General features: G+C 42.3%; 1 protein-coding gene across 1 annotated transcript in view; it reads left to right on the top strand.

Annotated features, from left to right (window-relative positions):
• The window catches only part of tdrd7a (tudor domain containing 7 a), a 29,200-nt gene extending 14,051 nt beyond the window's left edge, over positions 1–15,149 (top strand). The window contains exons 8-21 of the mRNA XM_078268706.1: positions 245–1,009; positions 1,312–1,508; positions 2,382–2,574; positions 2,796–2,907; positions 3,109–3,320; positions 3,647–3,781; positions 6,249–6,332; positions 6,481–6,615; positions 8,916–9,026; positions 10,271–10,454; positions 10,750–10,919; positions 11,835–12,028; positions 12,352–12,512; positions 14,923–15,149. Of these exons, the coding sequence (XP_078124832.1) occupies positions 245–1,009; positions 1,312–1,508; positions 2,382–2,574; positions 2,796–2,907; positions 3,109–3,320; positions 3,647–3,781; positions 6,249–6,332; positions 6,481–6,615; positions 8,916–9,026; positions 10,271–10,454; positions 10,750–10,919; positions 11,835–12,028; positions 12,352–12,512; positions 14,923–15,146 (2,877 nt within the window). The 3' untranslated portion in view covers positions 15,147–15,149. The remainder of the gene's footprint in view (positions 1–244; positions 1,010–1,311; positions 1,509–2,381; positions 2,575–2,795; positions 2,908–3,108; positions 3,321–3,646; positions 3,782–6,248; positions 6,333–6,480; positions 6,616–8,915; positions 9,027–10,270; positions 10,455–10,749; positions 10,920–11,834; positions 12,029–12,351; positions 12,513–14,922) is intronic.
• Positions 15,150–16,966: the final 1,817 nt, after the last annotated feature.

The following is a 16,966-nucleotide window of genomic DNA, read 5'->3' as shown; positions in this document are numbered from 1 at the left end:
CCTCCATCAAACAAAGTACATATTATGAAGCCTTGTAAGTCTGTTTGAGGCCTATACAAACAAAAGTATTTAAATACAGTTGATAAAGGCAGTTATGTTTTAAGTAGAAAATCTTTTTTCCAAATACAGTTGGAGGTTCCATCAGAAGTATTTTTTAAAAGCTGTACCAAGCCTTAACAGGAATTGATAGGAGTTAAAATCTCTTTCCTTCTTGTTCTGTCTCTGGCTCATCTGACCTTCACAGGTGGAGCAACCTTCCAGCACCAACCGAGCCGACCACCTTATCTACCCTCCTCTTCCTCCTAAGCCTTGTATTTTCCCTAGAAGTGGCATCACCAACACATCCCCAACATCACCCACCAATTCTAATACCATCACCACATCCATTTCTTCACGCCCCTCAACACCTGATCAACCTTCCACCCCCCTCCTTCCTTCCCCTTTCCCTAAACCTAGAGGTTCCCCCTTGGCTAAGCCCACTTTTGTTTTTCATCCACAACTTGACGCTACCTCTTCAGACAAGCTGTTGCCTTCAGTCACGTTGCGCAGCCCTGCCCGCAACCTAGCTCTTGCTTTGCAGCTGCCCCCCTGTGATTATCTTGCAGTCAATGGTGGATGTAAAGATAATAACTTGCCTACAACTACCCTCAACCAAAACACTCGGCACTTTGCCCCTGCCTGGACTTGCGCTGCATCAACAAACGCTCCTTCGTTGGCTTCCTCCCTCAAACCTGGCCCTGAAATGTTACCCCTTTTGAAGGTCACCTTCTCCCCTACCTCTGATTCTTTCCCTTGTCCGCCTTTAAAATGTGCCTCTGTGTCAGCTGAGGTGCGTGAGAGACTAAAGGAGCTTCTGTCCAAGTACAGACAAGGTCTGTGGGCCCATGCTTTGCCCAAACTCTTTATGGACACATACAAGACACCATTCCCTGAACATGTTCTGAACAACTTGTCTCTTTTGCTGGATATATGCACTGTGGAGTACCCTATGCCGCATGACAAGAAGAAGGTAAGTGCGTGACATGACACCGTGATACCAGAGTTAAACACAATGTACAAGTTAAGTCAGTCCTCAAGAGTAGTGTGAAGTTGCCTAACAATTAATGCTGTCTCACTCAGTGACCATGGAACCTTGATCAGTTGGAATAACTTATCACTTGCCTGATTGATTGTTTTGAATTGTTTTCAACAGTAATAATGATTTCACCTTTAATTCTTTAGGGAGCTCAGGGACATCCTTTCTGCTTAGGCGTTTGTCATAAAATATGTTAATCTATTAATTTGTTCGTTGATATACTTTCCTGTGGTCAGGCCATCCTGTATAACTCCAGCATAGCAGACATAGAAGCCACATACAGCCAAGAAAGCCAGCAGTGCAGAAGCCATCCCCTTCCCTCTGGTCTGGAGGTCCTGGGTCCTGTGGTCCCTCCCTGTCTGGTTCTTCCCTCAGAGCATTACCCCTCTGTGCTGATTACTGATGCCAAGGGCAGCAATGCTGTTACTGTAAGGTGGGACACACATTGTTGCAAACATTTAATGGAATGAATTGTTCCTGAAGCCAAAAATGGTATGTTTACATGGGTACACACAACAGAAGAGAGGTTCACCTGCCAGTGAAAAACAACTTTTAAGAATACTTTAAAAGCTTTGTGAGGATATGTTTGTGTGTGTGTTTTGTGTGGGACAGTTGCTAACCCTCAACTATGTTGTATTTGATTGTGCAGTGTTGCAAAATCTCAGTTGAACACAGGAAGAGATGTATTTTGCTTGAAATAAAAAAATGATTAGAAAATGTTCTCATTTTCTCCACCATGATCTGCCAGACCCAAGTACTGTAGCACGCTCAGTGTCTAATATGATCAAAAATGCAGCAGACTGCAGTTGCAGGTTTCGACCTTTTGTCCATTATCATCCAGCATTGAACTTTAAAATGTATAATGTAATGTTCCAGATAACATTAACATACATCACGTTATCAACATCTCCTTCTGCCTCATTAATATTTATAAGCAACTAGCAACCATCTAGCTTACTAGGATTTGCAGAATGATTTCATTCTATCTTAAGATCACAGCATAAAAACAAAGTAGGCGGTGATGGCACAGTGGATATGACACAAGCCTTTGGTTCAAATCCCACTGCAATACATCAACCAATGTGTCCCTGAGCAAGACACTTAACCCGTAGTTGCTCCAGAGGCATGCGACCTCTGACATATATAGCAATTCTATATAGTCGCTTTGGATAAAAGCGTCAGCTAAATGACATGTAATGTAAAAGTATGAACAACCATTCATGTTTGCTTTGTTATTGCAACATCCAGGTTACTGTTTTTGGAGACTACCATGCACAGATTGAGAAACATTTGTCTCTCTGTTCAGGTATGTAGGGGAGAACTACTCCAATGCCCAGGAGGCCATGGAGGAGGCCATGCAATCTTTCTACAGCCAAAGCTCCACCCACCATCCTCTCTCCAAACCTGTTGTTGGTCAGCTGGTAGCAGTCAGAGGGGAGGATGGAGAAGAGCTGGCAAGAGCTCAAGTCATGGAGGTTACGACCCTTAACAGGTTCAAGGTAATTCAATTTAGTTGTTTTTAAGTTGGCTGTCAAGTTGTTTTTACTTTTGTGCACTTTGTAATGTATTCAGTTAAGAAATGGAGACTTTCAGCCCCTAATGTGGGACATAGCTCGTAGTGATTTTCACGTAGTGAGTTTGTTGGAGGAAGACATTCGGTAGCTACATGGGTCAGTGTTTCTGCAGCAAAATAGCTTTTGTCTGTCTGTCTGTTTGCTAGGTGTACTACGTGGACTATGGCTTCTCTGTGGAAACCAGTGGGACTAATCTGCTGGAGCTGCACCAGGACTTCCTCTCTCTGCCCTTCCAGGCTATCAGTGTTAGACTTGCAGGTACATAGAGGAGAAGGAAATAACTTTCAGACTTCTTTTTGTGTAACTGATGTAGATGAAAGCATACAGATGTCACCACAGAACAGACAACACATTTACATTGGCCAGTGGATGTACAACAGAGGTCAGTAATAGCACTGCTTCTCTTGTGCTCTCCCTCCTACTCTTTCTTCCCATCCTTCTTTATTTTCTTTCTCCCAGGTCTAGAGGCATTCAACTCCCATCCACTGGTGCTGTCTACTTTGGACAAGTTGGCAGTCGGAAAGATCCTGCTGATGGAGACATTAGAGCCGTGTCAACATAATGAGACTCCTCTGGCATTGCTGTACGACACTTCGCAGGCTGATGACATCAACATCAACTCCACCTGCCTGAAGGTTCTCCAGGATGTGACCATGAACAATCCTCTGACGGTAAGGATAGTGGTGCTAACTACAAGTATAGATGCATAAGATCAAGGAGAGCCCTCTCTTAGAATATCATGCAATTAAATGGCAGCAAAGAGGCAGTTTCTCATATATATATATATATATATATATATACACACACACACACACACACACACACACCAGTGAGTGGTGCTGTTGTACCATTCTCATAACTGTCTGTCTGTGTTATATTTTATAGGAGTGCCATTTAGTTGGAATTAAAACCAGCAGCTGGCCAGCAATGATGGCGAGGTCCCCCGTTTTTATCAATCCTCTGTGTTATCTAACATTAATCTTTCTGTTGACTGTAGGTAAATGCTACCTATCAGGATGTGTGTGTCACAAATGTGTGTGCAGATGGTATCATCTACTGCCAGCTGCCCTCCAGAGGAACCGCAAGACTCAGCAAGTTACTGGAAGAAACGGAGACCTTCTTCATCTCCCAGGTAAAGAAGACCTCCATTTACCTAGACGATATCCTTTAAAAATGTGTTTTTAAAAGTCAGAGTTACTTAATCACTGATGATGATGATAATGGGCGCAATGTTGAATGAAAACAGTTCTTATTTATTTTCTTTAAAATGTAAGTATTCAAGTAAAAACTATTCATAAGACATGTTGAAATACTAATTGAACTAGTGTAGAAACATTGAACTCAGAGTAAACATTCAGTTGTTCACCTCTGCTGTAATGTAAATTGTGCAGCACACAAGCAAGATGAAGTCATAACAATAAAAGGGCTCTGTTCTGTAACATATTGCACATAACCATGTCCTTATTGTAAGCAGTCCTGGAGCTGGGATAGGGCAGTGTCAGGACAGGTTTTGATAGTCCTTCTACTTGGCTGTTTAGTCCTTCTGACCGGAATTTATGCTGGGATCAGGAGTAGTTGGATGTGATCTGACTGGCCCAGGTGAGGGAGAGGTGTAGTTCTGTATGCTTTCTTGATGTTAGAGTATGCTACATGGTCTAGTGTGTTCTTCCCTCTAGTAGCACAATCGACATGCTGGAAAAAGCTGGGGAGTACAGACTTTAAGGATGCCTTGTTAAAGTCCCCTGCTACGATATGTATCCCCTCCAGGTGATCGCACTGCAGTTTAACTATGGTTAGCAGTGAGCCAAACTTGTGCTAACGTTAGTATCGGGGGCTATGTAGACGGCAGTGTGCTGTTTTCGTGGTAAATAAAATGGCCTGTATATTACCGACAGGGCTTCCAGGTCAGGTGAGCAGTACTGGGCAACGATCCTGCTGTTGGTACTCCATTATGCACAAAAATGCACAGTCCTCCTCCTCTGTTCTTGCCAGAGTTTTTGTCTCGTTCCTGTTGGTAGCTAGCTTGGCCTGCTAGCTGCCGACAACAATCCACGGAGCGCCCGGTCTGGCTATGTCCTCCGGGATGTTATGAGCTGCCTGGAAGGCTCACAGAAGCTAGCTGGCGTAAGCTGACAGCTGACCAACGCTACCAAGTGATCGGCGGAGACAGGGAGTACATGTATTTGAAAGAGTCCGGCAGTTGTGGCAGACGAAGGTCCAGTCGGGAGTTTGGATGGAGTCCACTGAAGTCCACTGTGGTCTGAAGGGCTAATCCTCGCTAGATCACTAGCTAGCTGTAACCGTTAGTCGGGAGGTTGACAGCTAACGTTAGCCAGCTGAAGCTGACAGTCGATCGATGGTGAGTAACGTACGTTACACAGGCTGGCAGCAGCACAGAGTCGAGCGTTGATAAGTGGGGGGGGTAGAAAGGTGTTGAGAATGACCAACACCTAATCTTAAACTTAGGGTACTTAATTTAGTAAAAAACGCAACAAAATATTAATTTTCCGGATTGTGAAGGGGCGATATTCACGCCAGCGTCTTTATGTTCCAACATACTTTTTTTTTTTTTTTTAAGTGGTAAATACATGTTGCAGAGTTTCCTCCAGGCATATGGACTTTTAACCCTAGTGTTGTCCTCGGGTCAAATTTGTTTTATGGGTTACATATTAAATTGGGCCGGGGCTCTCCGGGGCTCAGCCCCGGCACATAAGCCTGCTCGTTTGTGTCCGGATGTGCCTGCTTGCAGTCAGTTGCCTATTGGAAATATGTCACATACAATTTGATGAAAGTGATGCAGATTTTTGAAATGGCATGTCTATTTTGTCTCGGCGGAGCTGAGATGAGAACAATCGGAACACGGCAACATCCCGCGCACCACTGCAGACAATTCACCACTGCAGACAATTCACCATTGCAGACAATTCACCACTGCAGGCAACTACATAAAGCCACAGTGACACTTAGGCTTTATGCGACGTATATTTTCCTGCTTTTTTTGTCCTTTGCCAATCACACCTATGGCTTGGGAGAGGGACAGTCTGGTTAGCCATCTCCTAGTGTCTGCTGTCTTCTTGGCGGGGAGTGAAGCAGAGGGGCCTTAGGCTCTGTTCGGTTCTGATGACGGCCGACATCACCACTAGTCCCTGGCCGTCGGCTTGGTGTGTCAGGGCCTTTATAACTTCACTGGCTCCAGAATGTGATACAGCTTCAAAATTCTACTAGGAACCACTTAAAGGTTTGGCTCCCAAATACATTTGGTTTTAAATCACGAGTTGGTACTTTTTTTAAACTGTATCTATAATAAAATCTAGATCTGGTGAGGGTGATTGGAGCCCCCGTGCAAGAAATGTTTTTGATGATCTCCTGCTTGATGACTTTGACCCCCAGTTGTTGCTCTGGCCGGTTTTGGTGTGGTGTTTGCAGACAGCTCTTGCTAATTACAGGTGGTAATTCAGTCTCTTGTTTAGGGTTTTTGCCATTTCACAAATGCAGTGTTCCCCACAGCTGCTGCATTAGATTTTATACACAACTCCAAAAGTCCTCTCAGGAACGGTAGAAGGTCTTCATATTTGTTTCTTTGTAATTCTTCCTACCAGATGACTTCTGAGTCCCTAGTGTCCAGACCATTCAGTGGCAAGTTCTGTCTAGCCCGCTACAAAGGAATGTGGTCCAGAGTGGAGGTAAGAACAGAATCATTAAAATGTATTTTCTTAAAAAGCTTAAATTATTTTGGGCATTAAAAGTATTAGGATATTTTATTGTTGACCAGACAGTTTGATGTCATATTTCTTTGGCACCCACTCACATTTTGTTGCTCTTGTTTTTCAGATCACCAACATGTACGGCAACCGAGTGATTGAGATCCTCTACATTGACTTGGGTGTCACAGCAACTGTAGAGGTCACTGATCTCCGAGAGATTCCCCCTCTTTTTGTCAAGAACTTTATCATCATCCCACCACTGGTCAGTCACCTTTCCTCTGTACATTATTTGAAACTTCTGTCTATTAGGGATGGAAAGATTCACCGATTTGCCTAAAAGTGTGCAGTAGGAATGCCCCGAACTGCTACACACATAGTTAAACACTCTGCTTAGAGCAACAACCGCATGCCTGTGCCTAATTGCCTGTTCATGTGTATTGAAGTCCTCCCGCAGCCTCCTCCCACCCACCTTATTGGCCAAGGGCTGCACGTGGCTACTCAATCTGAGTAACGTATTCTGAATACTTGGATTACTTCTACATTGAATTGCATTTTATAAGTGTAGGAATGCGGCCATCACATACAGCTTACTAAACAGGCCTATTCTGGTGTGTTCTTCTGTTCCAACTGGCTGAATGTGTACCTAAACAAGCAGATAGATTTTTGTATTTGTAGTCCCGACCTGCATACTACAAAAATCTAACCGCAGTCTAAGCTACCACGAGCTAATTTTAGCTAATGTTAGCTAGCATGTCAAACGGGGCTAGTCTTTCAACGGCTCTGGGGCTAGTAAATCAGCACGTAGGAGAATGTAAAGTCGCACGTCAACTATAAAATAGCAAGGTGACCAGTAAAACTACAGCAGACGACTACCCTTGGCTAATTAAAAAAAAAAAAAACTTACTTTAAGATGCTTCTTCAAGTTGGAGGTGGAGTAATTTGGACGCTGAAAGGAAGTTGGTTGCTGGCAAGCAGATGTTGCACTGCAGTTATATTTCGTTCTCCCTGTTCTTTCTTTAATGTGAAATGCTGTTTGAATTTCCAAGATAGAAACGCATTCCTGCCCTGGCTCTGTTGTGCCGGTTCCTGCTCCATCTCTGCCTCTATCAGTGATCACTCAAATGGCAAATTTTTTCGTTTTCATATTGGGGCTTGTGGGAAATGCATGGAGTTGCCTTAATTTATTCAGATTGTGAATAAACTTGTGAAACGGAGAAGTATCATGTAATCCATTGATTTCAACAATGTAACTGTACTCTAAATACCAACTATTTAAATTGTAACTGTAACGGAATACAGTTACTCATAATTTGTATTCTGAATACGTAACGCCGGTACATGTATTCCTTTACTCCCCACGTCATCCACGTGAATCGTGTAGATCCAAAGAGTTTTTATTTTGGGGGGGTGCTAATACGGCGCTGGTGCCTTAATACCGGACCGAATTGCAACGCGGATTTCGTTGCCTTATTTAGGTGCCACTGAATTGCCTGCGCTTCTCTCTGATGCTCCGTAACTGTTCTAGGCAACCTAAACATTGGCGCATGTCACGCTAGTTAACACTACACTTGGCAGCAGGTAACGTTAGCCTACCGTTAGCTAGCAGCTGGAGTAAACACGGTTAAAATGCTGACAGCTAAACAGTGTAAACGTTTGTCTGTATTTTACTGTAGAGGAACGTATGACAGTGTGCAGCTGCTGCTGTTGGAAAAACAACACAGATGTTGCGTTCACTTCAAACTTGCCTCGCCAGCCTCGTGGTGCATTCAAAGTTATTGTAAAATACCCTTTTCGTTTTTATAAGGAATTTACTGGTGAAATAAGTTATTACATTTTTAATAAATCATTTAATTTTGACCCTGTGGCCTTAGCAATAAACAATTGCTAAGGCAATTGAGTTTGCAGGTATGGTTTTGTGCACTTTAAGCTGTAGCCCGTTTTCCGGCGCGTTCGACATTGAACGTGATGCACCAGAAGAAAAAAACAAAAACATAGTCATCTACTTGCAATGGGAAAAGAGTCTGTCTGTTTTATTTGGGAAAAGGGTATAAGAAACAAGACTGATTTGTGATTCTTATTCATAGCCCTAAAATAGTGACACACCATTATATAGACTGCCACCTGGTGGAGATCCCAAAACACTACAAACAGTGAAACTGGCCAGTACTATAATATAGCTACATCAGCTGCTAAACAAAACAACACAAACATGATCGGCATCGGCCCTTTAATGGCAGATGTTGCTCATTGATGATCGACAGTCTGTATCGGTGGCTAAAAACGTGATCGGGGCATCTCTAGTGCGCAGACATAAAAGTGCATGATGCAAGTAGACTGATTTAAAAAAAAAAAAAAGAAAAAAAAAAAGAGAGGAAATCAAAGTTTGCACCGGATACAATTTAGAAGATTAAAAGATTAGTAGAGAGCCTCTGCCTTTTTTATTATTTAGAGATGTGACCAATTATTGGTAAACAATAATAATAGATTTAGATTTCTCTAAATTTGTTAAAAAGTAGTTGTCTGATAAAGTTACTTATAACAGTTTTTTATGCATCTCTTCAGGCTATCAAATGTCGCCTGGCTGACGTCACAGTTCCAGAGGGAGACTGGAGTCCAGAGGCCGTTCTGTGGGTGAAGGAGGCTGTCTTGGGCTCTGAAGACTGTAAGATGAAGGTAACCTACTGTAACATAACGCTTAACACATGTTTAAGTTACACATAACTTATATTTGTCCTGTATTTCCCACAATGATTGCTGCCGCAGGACAAACTTGCAATAAATATGGCAGGGAACCACACTCAGTGGCTTTATTAGGTACATATGTACACCTGCTTGTTAAAAGATTAATTAATTACTGTGCGGCAGTTGCATTACAAAGTGGGAAAAGTATAAATATAAAAAGTCATAAGGTGACAATAAGGTACAGAGCCAAAATATATTCATTGCCAAAATCAGGTCAACATTATGGATCATAAAAATATTAACGATTAATGGTAGGGATCAGTCTAGGTGGGGTTGCATATAGATATGTACAGTATCAAGTACATGGTTAATACAGAATATTCATGATTATGTCCATGATATTGCACCTAATGTCCCATTATGCCACATGAGTCAGTTGTAAGTAGTTGTAATGATTATAAATCCTGAAATGGAGGCTAGGGCCACCTCAGCACCTCATGTCTCTGCAGTCCATCTCTCTATCGACATGAGATAGATGTGTTGTAGAGTTGTCCTCACCCTTGCTAACCACAGACTGGTGGAAAATCCTCAGCATGGTAATGCAGACAATGAATGACTGGAGCCCCCGCTTCTTCACAGCCTCGGTGTTCGTAGCCCAGTCTAGCTTGTTGTCTTGTACAGTGTCCACATCCACCCCCTAGAATGAAATAGGTGTAGGGGTGTTTTCCACCTGCTGAAAACCATCACCAACTCCTCCGTCTTGTCAGTGTTAAGCTGCAGGAGGTTCAGCTCACTCCACTGAACGAAAGGGCCAGGGACGCTCTCGGAATCCTTCCCCTCGCTGGTGCAGGCAACAACTGCTCAGTCGCTGAACGTCAACAAAGACCAGAATCCTAAGGAATGTTTCCAGCACCTTGTTAAATTCATGTCTTAAAGAATTCAGGCTGTTTTGGGGGGGGCAAATTGGGTCCTACTCAGTATTCGAAAGGTGTACCTAACAAAGTGGTCACAGTGTTTTGATTATAAAGGCTTGAATGCCTGAAGCACAGCAACCGTGTATGGTGTGGCAGGAGTCGTGTTAATCTAGCTCCAAATATTTCAAATATAAACCCTGCAAATCAAGGTTACAAGTCAGGCCTTGTTAGAGAACAGTCCAAAACAATCACGGTCACCTCAAGGTCTCGCTAACTTATGTGTGATCTTTGTTTTTTTCTCCCTTTGTTCCCTCATTTTAGATCTTGAAATTAGACCAGCACAAAGGGGACTTACTGGTCTATATGTACCTCTTCATTGGTGCTGACAGTCAGGAGCTGGACAAGAGCATCAACCATCAGCTGGCCCAGTCAGAATTGTGGCAGAAACTCACAACACAGAACAACCACAACACAATTATTAGCAATAACAGCAGCGTGGATACAGGTAATATTGCGCAGACATTAACAAAAAGTCCATACTGGGTCTGGTACGGTTCCCACTAACAGTCAGTATTTGTATACATGAACAAGTCTGGTCAAACTTTGTCCTGTTTTTTATTTTTATTTTTTTAAAGCTTTTTTTGTGTTCTCCAAACTGTTCTACCATGTAAAGTCAAGGTATTAGGACAGTTTGTCGTTTTTAGGATTTGTATTTAAGCACAGTCACTATGAGGTTAAAGTGCTGACTCGGCTTTAATTTGAGGGTGTTTTGCATGTACCTGTATTTTCCAAATGTCTAGGTCTCAGTGCTCTAGTGGAGAAGTTGACTCTGAGCAGCCCAGTCCCAAACCACATCGTCAAGACCTCAACCCAATGTCTTCACGGAGCAGAGGACTCGTCTTCTCCAGACACGACCACCAAAACTGGGATGCAGCCACTTCCGATGCCCCCTCCTCTGGAATTCCCCCAGGTGTGTGGAGATGGACATACTTTCTGTGGGGGCTCACTTATCATGTGAGGGAAGCAGATGTAAATGATGCACGTTGTGGCTTGTCTTGAGGCTGCTGGCTATCATCACCCTTTATCATTTTACTGTATGATTCATCATTTGTTTGTAGATTTCTATTCAAGAAAAAAAACAATGTAATGGCCTGTGGATCAAATCCAAACCAAATTGTATTAGCATGCTGAGTATTTACCATCAGCCTATACAGTATACAGACTACAAACTGGCAATTTATTTTTGCCTCTGTGCCTGCAAAAGCCGTGGCCCGAAGCATTGTGTTTTTGGGTTGCCTGTCTGTACGTCCGTCATTCTGTCCCATTCCCATGAAAGCGATATCTCAGGAATGCTTTGAGGGAATTTCTTCAAATTTGGCACACACATCCACTTGGACTTAAGGATGAAAGGATTAGATTTTGGAAGTCAAAGGTCAAGCTCAGTGTGACCTCACATAACACATTTTTGGCCATTACTCAAGAATCCGTACTCCAATTATGATAGAATTTCTAGGATGAAATGATATTTTATATCCCTGAGGTCAACTTTACAGTAACATTATAATGTGGATGTAAACTGCAACTTGACTGGTTGGCAGAGACGTACAACGGCAGTTATTTCTAGTTTTGCGGTTGCTGTTGTATAATGTATAAAAAACAATTCAGTTTGTGGTCAAATAAACCTGGACACACTTCATTCTGACAGAGTTGGACCACAACCATGGCTCTACTACTCACTTTTTGACATATATGTTGACTGTAGAATAACTGTAACCCAGAAATGGTAAGAAACAACTCAGAATGCCTTCACTAGCCAAATAGAAACAAATATTCAACAAAGCCTTGTGGTGATATACGCCTCATTCTCCTCCCCGTCTTCTTTCAGCCTGGTCAGAATATGGATGTGTTTGTGCCTGTGGCCTGCCACCCTGGTTACTTTGTGCTGCAGCCGTGGCAGGACCTGCATAAGCTGGTGGTGTTGATGGGGGAGATGATCCTCTATTATAACCAGACGTTGAAGACCAACTCAGCCCCACACATCCAGAGAGGAGAAATCTACGCTGCCAAAATAGTCAAGAAGTAGGTAAACTCCTTATGACCATAAGTCAAGAACCACATGGGCTCCTTGTACAGTAGTTGATCTCATTAGATCTTAGAGCACTTTAGGACACAGAGTTTATATTAATAGCAGTCCTATGTTATGAGGACAAATACATATTGACAAAATAATTTAGTAAATGAATGCATTATCTAGATTACTGCCAATGTACTGGTTGTGTATCTCAGAGATTTGGGGGGGATAACCTGTCTATTTTGTGCTGTGTTGACAAAGAGAAATGTAAAATCAAGAGCTTGCTATTGTCTGATGGTTGATGGCTCAACTGATGCGTGCCTCTACCTAGTTGGCACCGTGTGCAGGTGAAGGGGATTCTGTCCAATGGGTTGGTTTCTGTCTTTGAGTTGGACTACGGAAAACATGAGCTGGTCCGCAGTACTCTCCTCAGGCCTCTGATAGAGGAATTCAGACAGCTGCCCTTCCAGGCTATCACTGCACAACTTGCTGGTGAGTTAGAACATCATTCTCTGTGGCTCTACTGGTCAATATGCGTTAAAGTTATGTTATTTTATACGCAGTCAGGTTCAACGGATGTACATTGATGGGATAAAGCATGACGTCATGTCCCTCCCCTTTCAATATATTTGCCATTGGGGCTTAACTCTGCCCAGGACGGTTCTGATTGGTTTAAAGCAGGGGTGCCCAAGTTCTTCCCCTTCAAGGGCCAAAAATTAATTGGCTGGAGGGCTGCGGGCCAAAACTAAACGTTCAAGTCGTGGGCCTTTTTAAATTGAAATGTTTTGCATATTTGCATATCATAAATCATAAAGTTGAACACACATTAAGGAATAACAAAATACATATTCATAAGTAATAAATAAACACTATTTATTAATACAAATAGATTTGATTAATCATTACAACAATTCAGGGCAGAACATGCCCCTCGACATACATTACAACTGTTTATCAGTTGGAATATCAGTGGGAGACATGAAGCCTGTCTTTGCTTTTCAAAAGTCCCTCAATATCCGGTTCCAGCCAACTTACTGACAGAGTGAGAATGTCATGGAGGTGAGTTTTCACACCTGTAGTTTGTTAGCTTTGGTCCGAATCAGTTGGTGATAGTAAACTCTGAGCGATTTGCCCTCGGTCGGTTTGGTTTCACGCCTGGAAAAATCCAAGCGTACCAAAATGCACCATTACAAATCACGCAAGAACGTCACTCTCTTATTGGTCGGATGTGTCTGGGGGCGGGAGCAAGAAAGTATACAAAAAAAAGGTCTTGTGTTCTGGACTAATGCATATTTCTTGCATCTCCATGGTCAAACCAGCACATTTCATTTAAATGATCAGACATTGTTTCGCGAGAGACGTTACGTCTGCTCTGGTCACCGAGACTTCGCTCTGCTCTGCTGGCGTCTGTCTCCAACTTTAGCGGCAGCTGGTTTGACCACGGAGATACAAGTGACGGACGGCAACTTGACTGCAGTCTATTTCTGTGATAGAAACATTGCTGCTACAGTTTGCTGCTCTGCTGCATCGCAGATTGCTAAACACACCTGACTACAGGAGACATTAGCGCAGACTTGCGGAGTATGTATAGTAGGTGCGGTTCGAGTATGGATCATGTTCTCACCACAAACGAACCGCTGCAGAGTTGGATTGAAAGCGTACCGAGACCACCTATTCAAGCATGTCTCGGTACGCTTGTTTGGTCTGCTTTTGGTGCGCACCAGCGAGTTCTCACCTGCCCAAACGAACTGCACCAGCGGGACAAACGAACTCTAGTTCGATTCAACCGAACTAAAGGCTGTCGGTGTGAAAACGCCCTGGCAGTGAGTTACTAGCTGTAGCTTCTCCTCAGCCCTCTTCTTCACGCTTGTCATCATAAAGATCTGCGCTGACAGAAGCTAAATAGCGCCCCTCTATTGCCCAATCTAAACCAATGTTAAACTGTGGCCAGATAGTGAACTGCAGCCAGTCTTTGAGTTAATAGAACATTGAGACAGAATGAAATTCTGACCAGAGCACGGGCCAAAAAAAAACTGTGTGCAGGCCAAAGTTGGCCCGCAGGCCCCAAATTGGGCAGCCCTGGGTTAAAGAAATGCAAACCCAGAATAGATACGCGGTTTAGCCAGACCATACTCCAGCCCTGACACGGCGCTGTGGACATAGGTCTGGCATAAGGAAGTAACAGGTAGCAAAGTACACATTTTATAACTTGACACTTTCTGCTAGTTTTTGCTTGCTAGCTGTTACCATGTGTAATGTAGTTTGATTGAGCCGATTGAGAAGTTTTAATTATTCTAAAACACTTTATTTTATAAATTAGTTGTTCACTTTTAACCCGAAGTACCTTTCGCCATTAGAAAACCCACCGGGTTGCCGCAATCCAGTTACAATAGTTTGGTTGTGTGGTGATTTGCATAGTGTGGCATAAAGCATGTCTTGGATATTAAAATATGACTTATTATAGACGAGGACCAAAAAAAATCGAAAAAAAATTGAACTGAATCTGTAGTGTAGATTGTGTTTTAATCACATTATAAACGAGCACATTTTCAGAAACTAGAAGAATTTAGCTTCCAAATAAAGCTTCATTTGTGCATTCTGGTCTTGCAGTTCTTCTGTTATAAGCCTTTCTGTTTGGGTATGGCAAATGGGTGAAAACCTGAGCTGGTAAATAGAACCTGAGCAAATAGAATCCCTACATTTCCATTTTATTCCTGTTTACTTCCTGTTAATTCCCATGGAAGGTTTCCACCTGACATATTCCCGTGATATTGCAGCCCTTGCTGCAACTAAGTTTATTTTCATTATCAGGTTATCAGCCAATTAATGATGATGACTCGACTCCCACCTTGATAACACTAGGTGGATCAGTCAGATTACTAATACCCTGTTGGTCCTGCAGGTATGACACAGCAACATTGGTCAGAGGAGGCCTCCATGTTATTCAGGAACCACGTGGAGGATCGAGCACTGGTAGCCCTGGTGGAGAGTGTGTCGGAGGTTAAAGGTGAGATGTGGGAACGCAGGCTGACGGTGTACCTGGTGGACACCACGTTGGAGGACAAGGACCTTTGGATTCACAGCATCATGGCCGACGTCAGCGGTGAGCTGTCTTCGGCAGCCTAGGATGTCTTCTCATGCATGTTGGTAAATTAACTAGCAAGCTGACTCTGGCTGTTCTAACAGTTCTTTTTCTAAAAATGGTGAAAGTGCTCAGTTAACTTTGGAGGCCAAAAATCACCTTTTCTGCAACTTTGTTCATTTTCAGTGTGGTGGGTCTTTCTCCCAATCAAAGACTTTAAAGTATCGAGGGCCATGTCAACTTGAGACAGGAGATGTTTTTTTTTGGTTGAGTTCATTTTTTCTAGATTTAAGGACTGTGAAACTGTTGTCTCAGGGGCACTATTGAGTGCAGTTGATGAGGGGGAAAAAAGGAAAACAATCGAATGTCACTTACCGTAATCATTGTGAAACTTTTTGTTCAAGTTAAGTCACTTGTGTGTGTTGCATGTGTTTTTTATTACTCTCTATCTATTTGTTTTTGTTAGCTGTGCCTCATGCATGCAGTGGTGTGGCTCATTTTGCACTTAATTTTGTGTCTATGTATATATGCGTTTACTTTGTTCACAAGGATGTGTTCTATTAAAATATGTAACCAAAGGAGGGTGTACTTTGACTGAAAGCAAGTTTATATATATATATATATATATATATATAGAGTGCAGAGATTAAGCAGTGTTCTGCCAATGTGGGCTGCTATGTCAGGATGCACTGCCAGTAAAATAAGAGCTTTTAATTGAAGGATCTCGTTGATATACAAGTAAACATAAGTATAATATAGCGCTATATAGCTTATGTTTAGTTGTAAATAAAGTGATTGTGTCTGCATGTAAAAGAATGAACACTCAGACCAGAGCTGGCGTCAGCCGATTTTGCCGGGGCTACAGCCCCGAATGTTTTATGAATAGCCCCGGAGCTCTCGCTCTTTTTATTTATTAATTTATTTATTTGTTTACAAAAATAAGTATAATAGAATTTTAAAAAAATAAAAATAAAAAAAAAAGCCACAGAATGGCCAAAGTATTTTCCAATGCACTCGCAGTTCTTACTCTTTATTACTCTCTTTATTTTTTTGGTAGAACTGTAACTTCACTGCTGCGGTGACATGCTGACATGCTGCGGCCGATGTGACGCGTTTGCGCTCCGTGTATTTCTGTCGTAGTTTTGGTTTTCCACCTCCGATGTAGATCAGCGTACAGCCACTTCCCTAAACTTTGTCTCATTCATAGACCCAAACGGGGCTCTGTGTCTGTCAGCAGAGCAATCACGTAATGCACAGCAGGCTATAGTGCAGGTAGATTATTTTCTGAAATATAGTGACTTTATTCTTGTAATAGCCTATTATAACTTTTTCTCAAAATATCACGACTCGTCCAAATCTCAGAGAACACAGATGGGATGAGTTATATTTTGAATGTGCACAAAGTTTTGGACATGAGCAGAAATCTTGCTCAAACATCTGAAATATTACAGTCCAGTGGTTTATTAATACATTTAAATGAATAATGTATCATTGAGGTGAATAATTGTCATGTGCACATGATTAAGGAGGTTACTTCCCCAACAAGATGCAAAAGAAATGTGTGCTGACTCAGATATAATTAGAAAAGTCGATCCAAAGGAGAATAAATAGTTGAAAGCAATATAGAATACCTTACTGCAATATTTTCCATTGTTTTTTATATTTGGATTGTAATGTTTCCCTTTACATAAAGATATTTCCAGCATATTGATTCAGAAAAAGGTAGAAATAGGTGCATAAAAATTCACCAGAATGCAGGAAATTAAGTGTTTAATGTTCAAAAATTTCTGAGGGAACCTCCTCAAGTCCTAGAAACGCCCCTGACTCAGACAGCCAGCAGTCGGTTAGCTTAGCATAAAGACTG

The sequence above is a fragment of the Sander vitreus genome, chromosome 2 (assembly GCF_031162955.1).
Source record: "Sander vitreus isolate 19-12246 chromosome 2, sanVit1, whole genome shotgun sequence".
Taxonomy (NCBI): domain Eukaryota; kingdom Metazoa; phylum Chordata; class Actinopteri; order Perciformes; family Percidae; genus Sander; species Sander vitreus.
Note: the sequence above shows the minus strand (reverse complement) of the source record. Positions and strands in the feature narration are given on the sequence as shown.